This window comes from Diachasmimorpha longicaudata, chromosome 1 (genome assembly GCF_034640455.1).
Source record: "Diachasmimorpha longicaudata isolate KC_UGA_2023 chromosome 1, iyDiaLong2, whole genome shotgun sequence".
NCBI classification, from domain to species: domain Eukaryota; kingdom Metazoa; phylum Arthropoda; class Insecta; order Hymenoptera; family Braconidae; genus Diachasmimorpha; species Diachasmimorpha longicaudata.
In genome coordinates, this window is record NC_087225.1 from 8,732,990 (window position 1) to 8,753,970 (window position 20,981).

Genomic DNA, 20,981 nt, shown 5'->3' on the forward strand with positions numbered 1-20,981 from the left:
ACAAGTTGCTCCTACGGTCTGGGAGTTGTAAAATTGAGACGAATTCGAAACCAGGGATTCATATCGGAAGTAAATCCACTCAAGATAAGATTCCACTGAAAAATCATTCCTATCATCTGCCAGTTGTCGGTTTTTACCTGGAGCTTATCACTGCCCAGTATCGATGGATCGTTTGTGATGAAGAAATCAGTTGTGAAGTGAGCGTCGATGAAAAAGTGTTGAAATAGTCCATTCTATGGAAAAAGTATTGAAAATTTATTATCGGCAAGAGTGACTAAAGCAGTATGACAATTGCCCCCAAATATCGATCCATATTATCCTGTTTATTTGTAGGATTAATCGCAAGTTCAAAAGCGCGTGAGTCATACTTATTATTTTTCGTAAATAAATTAATGTCCTGCAAGTGAAATTTTAACCGAAGAAGATAGTTTCGCCACAAAATAACAATCTTAATTTGATACTAGCCCAGTCGTAAATTTCGATGACTACCGAAATTGTTAATAATTATTGAGACATACGAATTGATATTTAATAAGTTACAATTTATTCTAACTTCGGATACACTTAGATTTTAGTGTTTACACCTTTAAGTTGAGATTAAGACTGAGGGTATTAACAACTGTTCTTGAAGAAATTATTATATGACTTTGGCCCGAGAAACGTCAAGCAATAAATGAATAGGAAATTGAGAAGAATGGATGGCGCGTCGAGACGTGTGTAAGATGAAGGGATGGATATTTTCTACAGTCATTAATTATAATATAAAAAATATCTACGGCGTATGCCATCACGCAACAAGATTATATGATGATCTACATACTAGACATGAAGATGAATCGTGCGACGGTCGTTCACTATTGTTCCTATTTTTAGAATGGAATTCACCTCCCTTTGAGCAACCTGATCCCCTCGACGATGCTGTAAAATTTTTGAGTTCTTCAAATGTAATAACAAACATTCAACTGGATGAGGAAGTTCAGCATTCCGTTTGTATAGCCCAACTTAACTATGAAGGTACGCACGATGATGTTGATAAACAAAAGGATTGGCGTTTACAACTAAATAATTGGCACAAATCATACCCTAATAAATATCACATCTGTACATCGGCATATACATAAACGCACATATACTCATGGTACACTCAACACTACTATTACACGAATGAAAACGCATTTCATTGGAAGATGTGAACGACCAGAAATCGTCCCTTTGTACTCTGCATTATTGTTTTTGTATTCAGTCACGAAAATACACATACATTGTATTTAAAGCCACATGGGGCTCTTAGAGTGTCTGACACTTTCCCATTCCTTCGACTTCCTCGAGAATCGAGGAGTATGTCTCACAGTTGTCTACATCTACAGGTTCAACAAAGCCCCAACTGGGTTCGTTCTCAAGTGGGCAAAGTTTTATTCTCGGTGCAGAGTTCCAAAAGAATGATCTCACTAATAAATGGGGTCTCTACATTACTAAAAAACAGGACTACGAAACCCCGGCAATGCGTCAATACAGATTCGAAGTTGTCATTGAAACTGTCATCAATGATGTTGCCCTGAACATCATGAACATTGACGACAATCCTCCGGTGATTCAGGCAGTGGAGCAAACCTGTGCCATCGAAGAAAACTTCTCCGGCAGATCAAACTGCTCCTTCCGCATCAGTGATGCAGATGGTTGGATAAACCAAACGGCAATCACTTTTACATCAACCCCAGAATCCGGCTCCGAAAATTTTAAAATCACTCATGAACTCATCCCCAACAACAATTACGAGATGAAAGCTTATTTAGACGTCGTGAAGTTTTTGGACTTTGAGAAGATTACAACGTACACACTGCAAATAACAGCTACAGACAGTGGCGAAAACCGAGGGACTTTATTGAATGTAGTTCAAGTGATAGATATGCCTGACATGCCCCCCGTGTGGAGTAGTCTAACGGCGTCACAATCCATAATCGAGAAGACCCGTCACAACTTTTCTGTATCAGCAATCGACGGAGACATTCAAATAAACGCCGAGATCAACTATAAAATAGAGCCTAAAGAACCACATGAGAAGGATCTATTCTCAGTGGACACGAAAACTGGACACATCATAATCAATCCCATAGATCGGGACACCTTGGAGAAGGAGGTCTTCCGGTTTTCCATAATTGCTTATGAAAAGGAAAACATCACCTCGAAAATTGAAGCTACGATTGTGATCATCGTGGAAGATCTGAACGATCACTCTCCCGTTGTAACCCCCCAAGAACTGACGATAGCCATAGAAGAAGCAAAGTACATGACCCTGAATTTCCCCGCACCCATCATCATCACTGATCCAGATCTCGCTGAAAACGGTCAATACTCAGTCAGTTTAATTGATAATTCCGAACACAACTGGAGTTCAGCTTTCATGATTGTTCCAAACAGTGGATATCAATCAGAAACCTTCACCCTTTCAGTTCTGAACGCCTCATTACTGGATTATGAGGATGAAAAGTGGAGGAATATGGCGATTGAAATAAAAGCGGTGGAAGTTGCCAACAGAACGCACATCGGTAGAAGGATCGTCACCATCAACTTGATCAACTGGAACGACGAGTATCCAATCTTTGAGAATGATACTATCAGCGTCGATGTACTTGAGGATGTGCAGAGGGGATATCCAATTACGACCGTCCTAGCGACAGACAGAGATGTCGATGATCGCGTTACTTACGAATTGATCTCTCAGAAAGGTCTAGTTGTCAATGAAAGCACTGGAGAAGTTTCAACGGCAATCGACGCTGCCTTCGATTACGAGACGATGCCAATCGTTGTTGTCCAGGTGGTGGCATCAGATCTTGTGAAGCATAAAGCCTATGCGACATTGACGATTAATGTGGTAGACGTCAATGATGTGCCACCGAAGCTCGTCATACCGAAGCCGAACCCATCGTTGATAGAAGAAGAACCTGAAGGAACAGTTGTTGCAACTATCATTGAAGCGAGTGATATAGACACCAATGCAGAATTAATATTTAGCATCGATTGGAGCAAGACGACAGCTCAGAAAAATGGAGTTCCAGTTAATGAAAGCTTCTACCGTAATCACTTGATAATAGAAGCATCTTACCCTGAAGGACATCGTCGTTCGGCGGAAGGAAAGATCGTCGTTAAGGGAAGAATTGATTACGAAAAATTCGATGAAATCTTTTTGAATATTGTTGTAACAGATACAAAAACTGTCCATAACGATAATTCAACTGCTGCTTCATTATCCCTGAAGATCATTGATATAAATGATAATGCGCCTGTTTTTAACAAAGTTGAAGAGCTCAGAGTAACCGAGAATGCGATTACTGATATTCTGATTGGTACTGTGACCGCTACAGATGCTGATGGACCTGAGTTCAATCAAATTTCTTACTCCATCAAAGCTATCAATAATACTGAGGATGATCTCATCAGTATTAACCCAAAAACTGGAACCATCAGAGTTCAGTCTAATGAAACAATTGATGCAGAGAAATACGAATATATTTACTATGAAGTCATTGCATCTGATGGCGAAATGAATACGGCTTTGACACTTCCGATATACGTCATCGATATGAACGACGAAGTGCCTTATCTCCTTGAGGATAAATTCAATTCAACAATTCACATTCTCGAGAAATCCGTGAGTGGAACGGAAGTTGTAACTATTTATGGATCGGATAATGATCGGACCAGTCCTTACAATAACGTATCGTACCTGATTAACGAGAACTACCCTGCCCTTTTTCAATATTTCGAACTAAGTAAATTTGATGGTGTCCTTCGGGTGCATTTGACTGACAATTATATTTTGGATCGCGATTATGGAGAGCCTCGCTACACTTTAAATCTAAAACTGAGAGATAATTACCTGCAAACAGGAATTACGTGGAATACAAACGCGATTGACAAAGCAATTACAGTAATTCTGGATGACATAAACGATCAAATTCCGAGGTTGCCGAATCTTGGTGATCCTGCAACCGAAGTCAACGAGAATGAGAAACAGAACACGAGAATTTTAACGATTACAGCTGACGATAAAGACGATCCAGCAACAGTAAACACCAGAGTGTCTTACAAAATTCTAAGCAATTCCCTTGCAGACGGTAACACGGAAGTTGAAAAGAACTGCGAAAATTTATTCAGCTTGGAAACGGTGGAGTTGAAGAGCGCCACCATATCAGCTGGCCGCAACCTGAAAGGCTGTTATGGCACGTGGAAACTTGAGGTGTACGCTCAGGATCATGGAACCTTCCCGGGGCCCTTGAACGACACGAGAATTTACCACATCAAAGTTACTGATTACAACTACAATGACCCAGCAATAAAGTACCCACCAAAGGACACGCGTATCCCCCTGGGCCTGGATCAGACTCTTCATACAAAGCTGAAAACTTACGACAAGCAGCCATTGCCGGACTTTACTGCCACTGATGAGGATTTCGGTGCCAGTGGGACTGTAACATTTTCAATATCAAGTCCTACTGGAGCTGACTACTTCGAAATTATCGAGACTGGAAAGAATTCCGCTCAGTTGCAATTGAAGCAGTGGCCTACAGATATTGAGGAGAATGGTCGATACACGATAACTCTTATCGCCAAGGACAATGGCCATCCACCACGTCAGGTCTCCCAGGACCACACCATCATCTTCGTGTCCTCCCGCGGACCGGAGTTTAAGGAGAATGAGTGGGATGTTTGGATTAAAGAGAATAAGACTGGTTTGGCCTTCTGGGCAATTATTCCCGAAGCCGTTGACAACATTGGCGATGACGGATCGAACATTGTACCGACTTACTACTTCATCGACAATAAAGGTGGGGATTACGAGTACTTCACTCTTGACAAAACCACGAGAAATCTGACAGTAGCCCAGGAGTTAGATCGGGAGAGCCAGGAGACGATGAATATTCTAGTAATCACGACATCAGACAGTGATGGACCTCCTCGAAATCCTCGGCCCGAAGCTGTCCTTAATATCACAGTGTTCGTTCTCGATGTGAATGATAATCCTCCTGTCTTCAAACGTCAATTCTACTCGGGTGGAGTTGCTGTCGAGGATGCCCTTGATAAAGTAATTTTGACTGTTGAAGCAACAGATGCTGATCTCAATGACACGGTGAGATATGCATTGTTGGAAGACAGTTTAAAGACATCAGACTCGTCGATTGCTAGTGTGAAGAATCCGTTTTTCTTGGACACCTCACAGGGTGATGTTCTGCTGAAGTTTTCAGCGACCAGCAACATGATCGGATTCTTCACATTGGATATTGCTGCTTATGACACGGCCGACCATTCTGACAGAACAACAGCCCAAATATACATCATCTCTCAGAACAATAGAGTCGTATTCACATTCCGAAACAACGCGGCTCTTGTCAGTTCGGAAAAATTGTTCATTGTCGACACATTTTCAAGAACTTTTGGATACATTTGCAATGTCGATGATATCAAGAGCAGCATTGATGCTAACAATCATGTGATGGATAATGTGACAACATTGACGACTCACTTTATCAACTCCAAGGACAATCTCCCTATTGATGCAGAAAGTGTTATTTTGGCATCGAGTGATCTTCAGACGGTGACAAATCTAAAAGCCAATCTTCAGTCCCGGGGACTTTATCTGAGTGACGTACCCACTGGAGGCTCTCCTCAGGATTCCCATGATGAAGACAGGGCTTATTGGGTTCTCCTATCATTGACCATTATTTTCGGCTTCAGCAGCGTCGCTGTGTTTGTGGTCTACTTCTTCAGAACGAGAACGTTGATGCAGAGGCTGGATAAAATGGCGCTGGATTGGAAATCTGGGGAGAATGAGTCTGGAAATAAAAAAAATGGAATTGTTCCCACAACTAATCAGTTTGCTACCGCAGGGTCGAATCCTATTTGGAATATTTCAAAGAATTCTGAAGATCTTCATGACAATATCAGGTAATATCGTATTATTTTTATCATGAAGGTGCCTTCTGCAGGGACTGCGAAGGGTAGGCAGAGGAATAATTAAATAAACTGCAGTGCATTCGCGTGAAGGGAATAAATTTCTTACAAATTTCTCTTTCAGTCAACGAAGTGGTGACTCCGATCTAATCGGCATCGAAGAAAATCCCAACTTTGAATGTAAAAATACCGCATTCGTGACAGACAGAGATGTTCCGACAAATCAATTGGTGAGTCTAATCACAAGTCTCATGATTCGCGTGTTATGTGATAAAATTAAGCCACTCTACCAACTGTCACACGACATTGAACTTGAATTATGAATATAGTCGTCGTAAATAGTAGAAGTATTACGTAAGTTTCCACGCGTCAAGTTTATCGAACATGCACTTCATTTTCAAGGAGGACAGAGTGACGGTTCCCCAACGATCGACAATTTTTTCCTTCGATCCAACGTACCATAATGGAAAGAGCCATGAAGACAAGTGTTGAAAGTAATATGTGATCTGTTAATTGTTAAATTAAATTGCCTCTCCGTCGTATACCCTTTAGGGCTTTTACGATTTATTCTCATTTTACCCTCCACCGACTCTGCGTCGCAGTCGCCGTCAGCCAAGGAAAGCCTCACCCGGAGGTAAAACATTTTACCAGGTACAATTGTCTCTTTTATGAGACTACCGGTCGACAGTGAAACCGAGACGTTAGAGACGACTGCAAATTGGTGCAGCGAGCAGGAATCAAAGCTACGTCCCTCGCTCTACTAATCTAATACTCTAATCACTCAAATCACTGCCGCCGATCAACTAGTAATTGTAGTTTCTATTTATTAGGAAAATATAACAAATTTATTCGATAAAATTGTCTTCAGTGAGTTTTTATTTTCGTGCAATTTACCAGACTCAGTGAAATTGATCCAAATATATCATCAATCATTAAATGCCATTCAATTGTGACGACAAAAGTGTTTAACTGAAATGCTCGACTACTTGTTTAATTCTTAAACAACGAACATTCCACGGATATCAACAAACACGAATCATTTGCTTTTTTATTGCACCACTCCATCATTTCCACAAAGGTCGTGCATTAAACCTGTGAATTGCGTCCAATATTAGCATCAATCAGTACCAATAAAGAAGGAAATAACTGCAAATCATGGCACTCAGTCAAACCTGATTAATGCTGCTATTTTCAATGCACGTGACTAGATCTGTTTGAGCAGTACTATAAATTCATGTGAATGGTGAAGATTAGGTTGAGTCTGTGCCTTATCGTGAGTGCATTAACATGCATTAGAGTGTCACCTGGGAAAATATCCGGACAAATTTTTAATTTAATTTTTTTGGCATCACTTGAGCTTCAACCGGTATCATTATATACAGTAGCCTGGTGTCGGACGAGTTAGTCATGTAAGTAGAGTGATTCATGCTACAACATCGACAATTGCCATTCGATATGAGTCTTGAACGATACTATATATTTTTCAGGACATATTTCTCTGGTTGAAAATTTTCTTGTTGAAGAAGTTGAGAGACGTAAGTTGGTTGGAATTTCTCAGCCTTAATTTTTCATTCCATTTTTATAAAATCGGTTTCCATCGGAAATCAATAGTCAATCAATAGTTATCATCAAGACAATATGAAGAATCGAAATGAAGATGGTATATTGGACGAAGCAGAGTGTTTGGAAATAGTGGAAAAAAAACTGGTGAAAGAAAAAATGGGAAATTATTCTCTTGTGGAGTATAAACTCATTCCCATGGACGGTTCTAGTGGATTTATGGGACAGTACTTCACCCTGAAAGCAACCGTTTCCTCCAGAAGTTCCCCTCCTGACACCCGGACCATCAACTTTTTCGTGAAAATTCCACCTCCTGCGGACAGCCCACAGGGAGAGTTCAATAATGAGTTCGGCTCTTTCAAAAAGGAAGTGGCGTTGTACACAGAAGTATTTCCTGAAGTACTAAGAGGTTTGGATCGGTACAGTGTTCCCGAGTGCTTTTTTGGTCTCGATGGAGACGTGATAGTCCTCGAGGATATGATGCCAGCGGGCTACATCATGAAGAATAAATTAGATCCTTTTGATTTCGATCACTGCAAAGTTGTTCTGGAGACTCTGGCGAAATTTCACGCGAAATCAATTATTTTTGAAACGTTGTCCAAGAAAAGTTTGCTCGAAGAGTTCCCGCATTGCATGCACGAGACGTTATTTTCTTTCGATGGAAGAGGTCAACGAGGATTTCAAGCAGCTGTTGCTGCAGCTCTTGCTATGATTGATTTACTAGATAGTCTTGATGACGCTGAGAAGATCAAATTCAAAGAGAGGATCGTCAGCACAGCAGAGAGTCATGTGGAGAGGCTTATGCCTTCAAAAAAGTTAATCAATGTGCTTTGCCATGGAGATCTCTGGGCTAATAATCTCTTGTTCAAGTATGGAGAAGGGGGAAGACCTGACGCGTGCTGTTTAATTGATTTTCAATTAGCGAGGTAAGGGACGAATTCTCATAATTCATATATATTTATATATATTGTTCTTTTCAGTTTCCTGTTGTTCTAATTAATCTGTCGCTGTATGTAAAAATGTGGCGTTCCTGTGACGATTGTGAAATACGCTCTCAGACTCATTAGACTAAAAAATAGATAATTAATTTAATTGCAGGTATAATCCACCGGCTCATGACATTCTCTGCTTCTTGCAATTCTCAACGACAAGACAACTACGGGAAAGATATGGGCCGGAGCTTTTTAAAATTTACCATGACCAGTTATCGAAATCATTGGCCCATGCTGGTCTAGACCCGGAAAAAATATTCCCTCTGAAAGTTTTTCTCGATTCAGTGGAGGAACTCCGAACCTTCTGTATGCTGCATGGAGTCTTAAACACCCCGTTGATGTTATTAGAAGCGCAGGCGATTGACAATTTATTCACAGGCGGAAATGAAAATGTTGATTCTCTACTTTTCAATGATAGAAGGCCGTTGGTATTAGGACATTTTCATGGGAGACAACACTACCGAGAAAGGATGACCGAGAGCTTCCTTGAATTGCATGATAGATTACTACGATGAGTCAAACTGGGAAGACAGAGGAACATGTTTTTAAATTTTCTTCTTCTGTCCATCAACCTCTTGTATGAATATCGGATAATGAGAAATTAAATGTTTAAGTTGGAATTTTGTCCTGTCTAGAACATTTATTCATCCATTCATACTCAGGATCAAAACAAACGTAAGGAGACAAGAATACCATTCCTCTGAATTCCCGTTTTGAGTAAATAAAACGGTCTTATTATCATCCACTTTGCTCTCCAATGTTCCAATAAAAATCAGAAGTGGATTGTAAAACTATTTAGCTAATGGTTAAGTTTTGTAACAAAACATATATGCAAATGGATCTGTAATTATCCAGAAGTACGTAAATAAAGAAAGATTTGAAATTAGTCAAAAATTTCACTTGAAATTGGACTTTCCAGAAAGGGTGCTCTTCTCACGTTCATTGCAGACTCAACAATAAATACTTTCAAAGTGGAAATCTTAACAAAATAATCAGGAACAGCGCGGAGGGTTATTAGACAAGAGACACGTGTGGCTACGTAAAATTCATGCGTGTAATTTGAATTTTTTCAAGACTTCTTCCATTTGTTACACAATAACGATCACATTACACATTTTTCCATTTTTCTCTCGTGAACATTGGGGTTTCAGGGGCTTTGGTTCAGACGCTTATAAAAAAAAGTGTTCATTTTTTTTTGTATTTTTTTGTTTTTTCTTCCACTCGTGGGGCACATATTACCTGAAACACATGGGACAGATAGGTTTCAGGTTTCTTCCGACTTTTTTCCATTTTTTTATGTATATAATTATTTTTATCATCAATTATAATGAATATATAGTTATTTACAATATTGAATCTCATTCTTTAACAATAACATCAACAACATGATTAAACAACGTTCCTCATTGGTACACAAATTGTAAATGTACAGATAAAAAAGCATTAGATGAGGCTCAATGAGGCATTGAAGGTGGCGTACGCTCTGCGCGCCATTTTTTTTCTTCATTTAATTTACCTTTATACATCTTGTATAACCCCAGTAACATTTGGATTCATTTTTTCTTTTAAATTTCTCATGTGTTTAATCTCATCTTAATTTTCACCTCTGTATAATTAATTTTATTCATCAGACACATACGTCATACATACGCGCAAAATTCTCACCATTTTTTAAACAATGGCACGAAGAGAATTAATGGTAAACGATGAATGAATTTGATTGGGTGCATGATTTAATTATTAAAGAGAGTGCGTGAATAATTGCTTCTCCTACCACTTGAGAATTTTCTTTCATTTGAATATTCAATTAAAATAAAATTCTTATTTAAAAAAAAAATAGAGAAGTTGCCCCTTATCAAGTATGATAAATTATTTTTCTAGTTGACTTATTGAAAAACAGGATTTCAATGTAGTAACGAAAAATTTCTATTATTTAAATTTAAAAAATTGTGATAAGTTTTTCAGAAGAACAAAAATTCTCTCAGCGGTGTCGTAATCACGATCATAATATTTCTACTCAAGACTTTTTGAATTTTCATCTAATGATCGGATCTGCAAAAAATCTAATGCGCATATTTTCAATCTCCCTGAGGTAAGAAAGATAAAGTGTAGTAAAACGTATAATAATTTCGAATAAAATGATTGAATGATTCTGCCCCGAGGAGATTGACGGCGATATTTTGGTTCTCTAGAATGAAAAATTATACATTTGTCGACCGGGGGGTGGGATTATTCCATCGAAAACCAATCCCAAAATTTGAATTGAAATCTCATACCCTTTTCTCCACCGAGTCGCGATAATTTTTCTCAATGAAAAATCCGTACATTTAATCAACAAGTTCTACATTCTCACGCAAACGAGAGGAATGACATTTTTCAATATTTTATTATTGAATCAGCACCAAGATATTGAATCCCTTTCGCCTCTAATACCAATAGTATATAAATTTCTGTATCTTAAAAAGTGTTTTTTTTTTCATCATAAATTTTCTCTTTTCCCCCATTAATATAAGATGATAACACGAACTGCGGTGGCAGTGAACAGTGCACGTGGATATTGCAACAGCAGCAGCATAAATTAGCGGCAGCGGCAGCAGTTATACACGGGTATGCATATACGAACACAGCAGCAGTCTACCACGGCTAGTTTCTGTCATTTTTCATTAATTTCTGATGATTTTTAAATTCAATTAAAACGATTCATGAATTTTTCACACAATTTCATTGTCCTCTGTAACATCGATTTCAATTTGAAAAAAAAAACATTTAATCTCTAATGGTCTACCACCCATGTCTCCCCACCTAACACCTAAATTTTTCGTTTTTTTTTGTACCCCCCACCCATTTCCCAGTCCTGGGTGATGAACGTGAATTTCAACGTGCGCATGAATTTTCTTTTCATTTGATTTTTTTCGTAGGTTTGTTTTCTAATAATGCCAATGTGAAGTTTAATTATTATTTTTTTGCCGGCAAATTAATGACATTATTACACTTCAACACAATTGTGAAACGTCCAACTGTGTATGTCCATTTCTCAATATTTTCATTAATAATTTTATGTATAATATGTACGTCCGTATATATACACACGTGAGTTTCACAAAAATATATAAAAGAGAGAGTGTCTATTTATATGATTTTTCCTTCATGTATAATAATTAATATATACGAATATGTACCTATGATGTATACATATCGATATATAACTGATTTTACGTAATTGTGTTTTTTTTTCATTCCGTATGTTTTTTTCTCTTAATATAATTATTATTCTTTACTCAAAGTCATTTGTGGAAAAGGGCGATTCATTTTTTGTAATTATCTATAATTAATTAGTTCACGAATTTGTAAGTATTTTTCACAGCCAAATACGTACATATGCGTAAACTACCTGTACAAAGTGCTTCATTCAGAGTTTTTCATTAACTTTTTTAGCGGATTTTAATCATTAAACAAGACACACGAGGTAAAGATTACATGAATAAGTCCCGCGCACTCTCATCTATGGCTTTTATCATGGATTGATTCAACTCATCCCCCATGAAATTTTGATCGATTGTGTTATTCACAATCGACAAGTTTGTAATCACGTTTAATCACGAATTGCGTCTCTGGTTAATTGAATGCTTCATAGTATTTGCGAGGTTGACGTTCTTCATTCAACTTCTCCCGCACTATCGCGAAGACGTCCATCTTCTTCAGCTTCATAACATCTTGTTGCTGATGTTTTTCGTGGCAACGGCTAACTGTTGGCGAGGATTGTCTTCTTCATATCGATTCCATCGCTGATCAGACTTGATCATCTCTTGCTTTTGTAAGCGTTAGCACCTCCATTCTCATACATTGTTCTTCGAGCCTATTTTATTCCTAATTTTGGGTTAACCTCGTGACATTGGCAACGTGTAGCAGCCCTCCAGACCCTCCATCGTGCCACCGTTCAATAATCCTCTCGTCTTCATTGATACATCCTTCAAACTCATGATTGCCATTTCGAAATCACTAGTTTTCAGAAGCTCTGAGGAGCTCCTTTTTCCTGAAGTGTGAATGTTTGAAAAAAAATGTGACGAGTTTGATGTGATTGAATGAGGAAAAATAAAGTAATTGTTTTTTTTTGGGGTGGGATTGAGGTTCGGGGTAGATGAAGACGCAGATATTTCTTTGCATGGGTGACAAGGTGGCACGACAGCCTTCCTACGTGGAATTAAATGTAGGAGTAGGGTCCGTCTGTGAGGGCGCTACACAGCAACAGTCAGGAGGCATCGTCCTTTCCTCGTGCCCCTCTGTTCGGTCGATACTCGAGACCAGGGTCGAACTGCATAAGCACGAAAACCTGCGAAAATAGGAGAGATATCGTGATATTTCTTTTCTAATTTTATTCTCACTCTGACAATTATTGCCGGTTTACAAAAGCCTTTGTTTACGAAGGAACCGCTGACATGACATGTTGGCATTTCACGAAGCCCAAGAAGTGTGAAATGTCACATAAATATCATATTTCTTTACATTTATACTGTTTAATTAAATGGGATTTCATATGTAAAGAGGAATTACCTCATTCGCTTTAATATTTAATCGTCAATTCATATTTACAATAATTTTAATAAGCGCAGAAATAGTCACCTGATCCGTAGGTAATAGCGTAAAATCATCAGGTGGATTTGTAATGACATAGCGCTTCGATGAGGCTTCACAAGACGAGCTAGTATCACGAAACCTAGAAAACCCCAGATAAACAATATTAATTTGAATTCAGAAGTGGCCCAGCACTATCAGCCATTCACAAGCTAAACTAAAACATAAAACTAATATACTTTAGCAAGTATGAGCTATCGACTAGAGTAACAGATATACAAACAAGATGACGTAGACACGAAGAAACGACAGAAATAATGTCAAAAATGATATTTTTTGGATGGGAAAACTTACGGATAGAATGGGCGCGATTTTAGTGAATTGACTTGTTTATGCATGGATATTTTTCATTGGTGTTTCATGATGCAAACGCAAAATGCAAAAGTAGTGCGGCAAAGAATATAGGAAATTCATAAGTGATAAAGTGATGTAGCAAATTCATTAATAAAAAGTATTCGAAAAAAAATATACAGTAATAATTGAGTTATTATGTATATTTTTCATTACTACGAAGGTCCTTGCGATTGAGGACAATCGTGATTTTTCATAAACTTTTTTTTTTTTTTCGACGGGTAATCCAATAAATACCATCGAGGAAAAGAAAGTCCGGTACCTGTACCTGTATAGACCAATGCACAGCATTCCGTATGATTTTAGTGCCGCAACAAAGAGATCGCCGTACTTGCCAGCCTCACCATACTGAGCCAATGGCCCATCGTACAGTGAGATTTGACCTACGCGACAGCGATCTCTGTTTGCCAGACTGTCCGCCGTACTGTAACGAAAAAAAAAAATTAACAGTAGAAGATAAATATCTAATACTGTGCTTTTATTTTATTGGCCATCATCAGCTATTCTCGCAAAGCATTGTCCGTTTGAATCCGATGATCAAAGAACTACTTTCATTCGCTTCACGACAATTAAGCTGCGGTTAATTGACGTAGAGAGTGCTTTTAATGGTTGAAATGGGAGCAATATAGTAGAGCAAACGACGATTCTTTAAGACGGACACCTACATTTTCTTCTTATCGATCTTTGTTTGCGGACACGTCACTTCGTCTTTTATCTTTATTGACGATCGACTCTTAGATGCCTCTACGACGCGAGACTAGAAGAATGAGATTAACTGAAGCGATAGTGTAATAGACCTTCGAGATATTTATGATGTTTGAGTCGATATTGTTGTGACATAACTTATGCGAAGTGACTTTATGACGTGCCATTTTTTCATACTTTTCGTTGCACCATAGATGTGTCGGAGATGATAAAATTGACTATCATCTTCTTCGATGGGATTATATAAGACGTAATACTTCCATTTACGTACCTGTAACCACCTCTTAATCCAGCCCCTTCGGCTAAAATCAATTCCAATTCGGGTGTCGCACCTCCAGTGATCAACGATCGAATTAGCGTCAATGCGTTCTGATTGAAATAGGTCTGCAATGAACACCAATTTGTTCGAATTAGTAATTCCTTTAATGAAGGGGTATTCAAAAGAAACTCGGATCATTGTGTACCGTAGACATTAGAGAGTCGAGTACGCTGACAGCGAAGGCAGTGCCGCATGCAAACGGTTGGGTGAGGTAGAGCTCTGTATCGGGATCATCGTCGTCGTCCTGGTCGAGAAACTGTACATTACTGTCATTGACGAGCTCTGAAACGTGAAAATTCATGTTGAGGTGGGGTGAATTCTTCTAAAGCTTTATCCTATCCACCTCCTACTATTTCATAGGGCATTTGACTCTTCCGATTGACTCAGCCATTCCCTTGATCATTGAATCTATTTTTATATAATTTTTTCCATAACAAAAGTCGTTAATAATTCTTATTTATTCATTTGACTTCTACTTATGCTGCAGTCAGAGGTGAACGTAAATGTAATTGGCTGAAAAAAGTTATTTTAAAAAAGTCGTTGAATTGTTAAATATGGATAAATTAACGCTTCGATAATAATTGAAATAGTGATAATAAGTCATAACTCATTAACTCCTAAGTAGTACAGTAAAGGGAATCGGTGGGTACAATGGTCTTTTCGAGATGAGAATTGAAATGAAAAATTCATTCATGGAGAGAGTGTCTATCTCCCGAAATCAATAATCCATTCGTCATGTCTTTAGTATGCTGCGCTATGCTCACCAGTGATCATTGGCACGTTTGCGCCATAAACTGAGCCACGTCGTTGCAGTACAATGGGGCTGCCAACTGTTGAGCAAACAACATCATCAACATTACTATCGTTCATTTCACTGAATCTGTAAGACCACATTTACCTTGACTGAGTACTCCGATTGTATCATCAAATGTCATGGCCTTGATATTAAGGGACGCGAGAATGGCCTCCTTGTCGGCGAGGGTTGGATCATCGTTGCTAGGCACTTTTGCCGACAGGATGCAACACATGTCACAGAGATTGACATTAACTGCACGTAGATCTGCTCTGCTCAATGGTGAACCCTTCAGCGTTCAACAGAAATAACAATTAATGAACCTCTAAACAAAAGTTGGCAATATTTTCAAGATGTAATTGATTCAGTGTTGTTGAAGTGGTGAGGGCCATCGCAGGATGAATAGGACTTGACTATTCACTGATGTACTTACATTGAGCACTGAAATTTTTGGCAAATTTTGTAGCATCTTCCACTCGCGTCGTATATAGTCAACCGATCCAACTATAACTACATGTTTAAGCTCGTGGTAATGAAAATTGGAAGCTCGTAATGGCATGACAAGGTTTCTCAGTCCAATTAATGGTGAATCAGGATCAGCAAAAAGGCATACAACAACGTGTCCATTTAGCACAGTCATTGCTGCCTGATTACGATCCAGTATACAGTCTTCGAGATTGCGGGCTGGACTCCAATGGAACATGCCCGTTGAATCGTACTTCATTTCAGTTTTTTCAAAGTCAAAATCTTTGGCCTGATCATCGGCAATGCCAATCTGCAGACCACCGTTGTTATTAACATTTGAGCCTCCGGATGCTCTGTTCGTAGGCCTGAAAAAATCCATGAGCGTCATTAACCTGGATAAAATATTCCTCTATGCAGTCACAATCCAGAACTAATAGACTTCAATTATTTTTCTTCCCATTGACATTATTTTTTCAATCATTGAGAAAGATACTGGGCATGCAACAAAAGCAGTAGCAAGGCATATACTTTCAATTAATCGATATAAACATGGAATAGAATGATAATTAATCCTCGGATTAATTCGAATAATTCTGCTGTTTAACTTTTTTTTCAACAAGAAATCAACACGTGTAAACAGTGTTAACGGCATTAAGCGTACATGAGTTTTTTGACTTCGTAGGCGAGATGGTAGCCAGAGTATGCCGACTCCTCTTGCGATCTGGAAACAGAAGGTGACGTGTTGTTGATTCTCCATTTTCTGCTATGCTGTGTCTTTTATTTTCATTAATTTTTCGTCTCTACTTCGTTAATATCACAGCTGACTTGATATTTGCTGACACGAATAATGACTTGATGGCGGGACAATGATGAATGATATTATGAACAAAAGATGATGATGATGATGATAACAGATAAAATAAATGAATGAATATGATTTTTTCAATGAATTGTTGACACAGCGTTGAAGCAAATTTCAGCTGATTATTATCATGAAAATCTCCCTCGGCGTCAATGCCCGGTTGCTTTTTCTCTTTTGTCTCAATTATCATTTAATTATTTCATTTATAACTCATGCATCACACGGGCGTATATTTTACCTCTCGATTTCGAAATTAAAACAATTGGTCCATGCTTTTATAATAAATCAACAGATGCATTAAATGTGCTTGGATATTTGCTGAACCGGTGCTCATCGCTAATCGATTAAGTTTAATTATGATTTTTATTCGAATGCCCTACTGTCTAAGGTCAAAAGCCTCGAGATAGAGAAATACGTAGAAGAATTAGAGATAGACTTCAGTAGAGAGGAATTACAAGAATCGAGTTCGAGTATAACTTTGTTTTTTTTTTTTAAATTTGTTTAAAGAGTTTTTATGTGGTGATTGGCATTATCGGTCGTCTTCAATTAGGGTGAGTGATTATGATATGGGTTGTCCATGGTGGTGATAGGTGTGGCGTGATGATGATTGTAAACAAATAGAAATTATGGCAGGTGGAGTCAGGGGGGCACCGGTTTAAGTGGTACCTCTGATTGTACGGATGGTTTGGACTGGACAAATTATCACTGGTTGTTCTGTTGACATTTGGCTTGACTTTATTCACTTGCTTTGTTGAATTCATTGTTGTCATTCCTACGGAGTTTCGGTGATTCCTCATAGCTGCGGAAGAATAGAAAAAATCTTATTCATTAGGGTAAACAGCGCTAGGTCTAACTAAAGTGAAAACATCATTAGTCCAATTAGTCCAACAAATTGATTGAGAGAATAAATTTCGAATAACTTGTATATATTTACCATTTGGATCATCTCGTTCTCGACTGATTTCACCTAAAATTCATACAAAAAAAAATTAATACGCAATTAACAGTAGTCCCACGAAAGCCATTCGATGGAGCATAAGATGATAAATTATTGAATGATTAAACAATTATTAACGTATGTTTGCTCCCCCCGCTGGTTGTAAAATCGAGAGCTTTTTACAGTGCTTTCCGGTTGGACAACCTACAGCCCCCATGCTTACAGGCGCGCATACCTCATCCTAGGCATTATCCAAATGCCAGAGATACGCGCAGATTTATTTGCAAATCAACAAAAATAATTCATAAACTACAGAATGTGGATAAAAATAAATAATAGATAAAGACACTCAATTCTACATGATATAATTACGTGAGTTTATGCGGGTAGAAGGTGTAAAAACATGCAGAAAATCAAATGATTGATCAAAATAATGATTTACTGAAATTAAATCTTACTCAGCCATTACTGAACGTAAATCAATGAACTAAAAGAATGAATCGAATTTTTTAATCCGGTATTGATAAAAATGAATTTTCTGAATGAGAGATAATTATCAAAATATATTAAATCCAGTTCTGTGAATAGTAAAATCTGATGGAATGACGGTAGTAATCAAGTTGTAAAACTCGACAGATTATGTATCATAATCAGAATCAATTAAAAGACACGAAAATTCACATTCAGAGTGGAGTATCTTCAGGAAAATTGTAGTGGCTTTTTTTATGACAGACAATTTCGTAATTGCATGAGCAAATGGGATAACTTACAGAGTTTTACAACTTCAATTCGCAATTATAATAAAACCAACAATTGGTGGTGATGCTTATTATATAAACAATAATATCATTAGGAGTGCAGCTTGCGAGACTGTAGCATGGTTTTGACTGAGGTGTAACTGTACCTCTCACGTGAACCATCTTGGGCAGTTCTGGCGGAGTGAATGTGGGGGGAGGATGATGGTCGTCTGTAACAAACCACTACACATGTTAGCTACCCCTACCCCTAGATATTAAAGGCCTAAGTCTTTTTAAATCCCCAAAATAATCTAATATTACTTTGTGGTTACTTCATGATCGTTCCGGCCTCTAATTCAGTTATGAAAGTCTACGCTGAATGGAATCAATTTCACTTTGTAATCGATTAATTCATCAGAAATATCTCGAAATCTAGAAAAGAATTTCGTTTCCTCTGGGAAATTTCTGCATCCTAGGACTCATCAGTCATGTCCGTCTGGAATATCCGCCGGATGTAATTTTGGAAGTCCCTGGGCCATGTGGCGATAGGGTTGCAATGCGACCGAAGGGCCTTCATTTAATTGTAATTCCGTTCTCAGGCCTCGAAGTCCCGATACCTCCAATAACAGACCATCCCTGGTGCCCAATTATAATCTGCGATGGTTACTTTATGAGAAAGAATTATCCCACACTAGGATTCACACCGACGATCTTTGACATTGTAGACAGACATGCTACCACTGCATTAAATGTACAACTATTTTAATAGATATCGAGATAATTATAATTATAGATAATTGATCATCAAGTGAAATTGATTACTTCATCATTTCAGGGCTGAATTCAGATCTAACGCAAATTGAATGAAATTTCCATTTACATACGCATCTAATGGGATCGAAAGTTAATATAAAATGTTCAGATACTTTTGTACCATTGACAATGTGAAAATTCTCTTCGGCCGGAGCGATCACTTAAATTCTACTTTAAACATTTATTTTATTCATTATGTACCCACTGAGAGACAAAAATATTCATTTTCTCTCATCCCACCTCTCTACAACGAGACCAACAGAATTTCCGGGTGATGGAATTTTTGATCACGAAAATTGTGACTATAATTTATAACAATTAGCTCGTTGTACAGAGGCTCGTCGACGAGACTGCCAACTATTCTAATAGCTACCACATGCACCGTGCACTAACTATTATAACCAACATGAAACTAATTGATTTATCATGTTTACATTATTGATTATTAAATAATTCAAATTGTCAGCGGTTGAATAATATTAATTTTGATTGCCATGAAGAAAGAGCAATTGATTTCATGTGGATTGATGGAGAATTAAAAAATTAGTCTAAAACATTATTAAATCTACTCTAACACTACATTTACCATTCATATTAACTAATATTTATCAAGTGTGCGTGTCGTATTTCGCTTGAAGAAGAAAAAGAGAGGTGCATGCGACTGGGTGTGAAAGAGTTATTGATTGTGGACAATTATCGATTGCATGAAAAAAGATAGTGGACAGCAACGAAAGGGTAAAAAGGATTGGATGGAGCATGTGCAATCATTTTTTTTGTGATTTTATCAATCTCTATTGTGTAACAGCCAGTGTTGGGCCGACATGACGCAATAGAATTATGTTGGCAACGATAAATATTTTGTGCGCATTTACAAAAATCTCCACAATAAATGTTGACATTGAATACCAAAATATCGTGGTGAAATTTGAATACATGGACATGAGAAATAACTTGAAAAAAATACACAAAATATTGCCAATGAAATCTGTAATCTGTAATTGATGATGGCACGTGTTCTATATATCTAACTGCTCCAAGGTTTATTCATAAGTATTTCTGTGTTATGAACCCCTAGCATTCAAAGTAAAATATAGTATTTTTTCAATTGAATTTTGATTATACTCGAAATACACTATTTGATTTCTGTTTTTTTTCCGTATCCTGGGATAATTTTGACTTACTTGCGTACGAGTAGTCTTCACCTACGGAGTACGTGGAAGACGAATGGGTATCAGGCACATAGACACATAGATGATTAGTTTGTGAAAAAGTTGGGGCTGTTGATTTTTTATCAGTGTGGAATAAATATTAAATACATTGAGGAAAATGTGTCTAAAAATGAATAAAGAGGACTTCAACAATAATGAAAAATGGAGGTAAATGTGTGGAATTTAATTATGAATCAGTGAACACACCTGAAACGATTTATTCAATCTATCAATTTTCTTCTCTACGTATTTAGTCAATCTGTTGAATTGTCATTAGTGGGTATACGCTAGAGTCCATATTATCAATGAGTACGATTGATATTAATTTATTAATGAATGATTCACGCGCTATTGCAACTTATCGTGTCAGGCGCATAAAAATGTAGTCAATTTATGACGAATTTTGGGTTCGTAATTTTTTCTCAATCTGGAGGAAATATTCGGTACATTAAAAGATAACCGTCTCCAAATGAATTTAGAAGACTTTAACATCAATGAATACTGTAGATAATTCTCAGAAGATGAAACCGAAAATGCAATATTTGAATTGATTAAAATATACGCCTGACACTGTGATTCAATCAATCAAATTCCTTCTCCATGTATTCCGTCAATACGTTCAATTGTCATCAGTACGTATGAGCTAGAGTCCCTTATT

General features: G+C 37.7%; 3 protein-coding genes across 5 annotated transcripts in view; 2 read left to right on the forward strand and 1 right to left on the reverse strand.

The window, feature by feature from the left end:
• The first annotated feature begins 154 nt into the window (after window positions 1-154).
• On the forward strand, window positions 155-6,493 carry LOC135172752 (protocadherin Fat 4-like). Its single transcript, XM_064139084.1, has 5 exons — window positions 155-357; window positions 874-1,014; window positions 1,368-5,943; window positions 6,074-6,179; window positions 6,352-6,493. Exons 1-5 carry the CDS (start codon window positions 285-287, stop codon window positions 6,439-6,441), a joined length of 4,986 nt encoding a protein of 1,661 aa, XP_063995154.1. The 5' UTR covers window positions 155-284; the 3' UTR covers window positions 6,442-6,493.
• A 526-nt stretch (window positions 6,494-7,019) lies between these two features.
• Window positions 7,020-10,289, forward strand: LOC135172783 (uncharacterized). Its single transcript, XM_064139151.1, has 3 exons — window positions 7,020-7,358; window positions 7,437-8,435; window positions 8,608-10,289. Exons 2-3 carry the CDS (start codon window positions 7,588-7,590, stop codon window positions 9,014-9,016), a joined length of 1,257 nt encoding a protein of 418 aa, XP_063995221.1. The 5' UTR covers window positions 7,020-7,358; window positions 7,437-7,587; the 3' UTR covers window positions 9,017-10,289.
• Window positions 9,538-20,981, reverse strand: part of LOC135172758 (calcium-activated potassium channel slowpoke) — a 77,531-nt gene continuing 66,087 nt past the window's right edge. For 2 of the 3 annotated variants that reach the window (XM_064139097.1, XM_064139116.1), the window contains exons 16-28: window positions 20,297-20,317; window positions 18,470-18,532; window positions 17,563-17,595; window positions 17,295-17,427; window positions 16,428-16,487; window positions 15,735-16,131; window positions 15,407-15,590; window positions 15,273-15,338; window positions 14,654-14,790; window positions 14,461-14,573; window positions 13,747-13,908; window positions 13,122-13,215; window positions 9,538-12,831 (exon numbers count right to left, since the gene is read on the reverse strand). In XM_064139097.1, the coding sequence (XP_063995167.1) occupies window positions 12,751-12,831; window positions 13,122-13,215; window positions 13,747-13,908; window positions 14,461-14,573; window positions 14,654-14,790; window positions 15,273-15,338; window positions 15,407-15,590; window positions 15,735-16,131; window positions 16,428-16,487; window positions 17,295-17,427; window positions 17,563-17,595; window positions 18,470-18,532; window positions 20,297-20,317 (1,544 nt within the window). In that variant the 3' untranslated portion in view covers window positions 9,538-12,750. The remainder of the gene's footprint in view (window positions 12,832-13,121; window positions 13,216-13,746; window positions 13,909-14,460; window positions 14,574-14,653; window positions 14,791-15,272; window positions 15,339-15,406; window positions 15,591-15,734; window positions 16,132-16,427; window positions 16,488-17,294; window positions 17,428-17,562; window positions 17,596-18,469; window positions 18,533-20,296; window positions 20,318-20,981) is intronic. The other variant, XM_064139107.1, reaches the window with a different exon arrangement.

Coding starts and splice junctions, on each gene's coding strand:
- LOC135172752 (XM_064139084.1), top strand. CDS start 285: ATGACAATTGCCCCCAAATATCGATCCATATTATCCTGTTTATTTGTA. Junction 5,944..6,073: donor GATCTTCATGACAATATCAG/GTAATATCGTAT, acceptor TTTCTCTTTCAG/TCAACGAAGTGGTGACTCCG. Junction 6,180..6,351: donor ATGTTCCGACAAATCAATTG/GTGAGTCTAATC, acceptor TTCATTTTCAAG/GAGGACAGAGTGACGGTTCC.
- LOC135172783 (XM_064139151.1), top strand. CDS start 7,588: ATGAAGAATCGAAATGAAGATGGTATATTGGACGAAGCAGAGTGTTTG. Junction 8,436..8,607: donor ATTGATTTTCAATTAGCGAG/GTAAGGGACGAA, acceptor ATTTAATTGCAG/GTATAATCCACCGGCTCATG.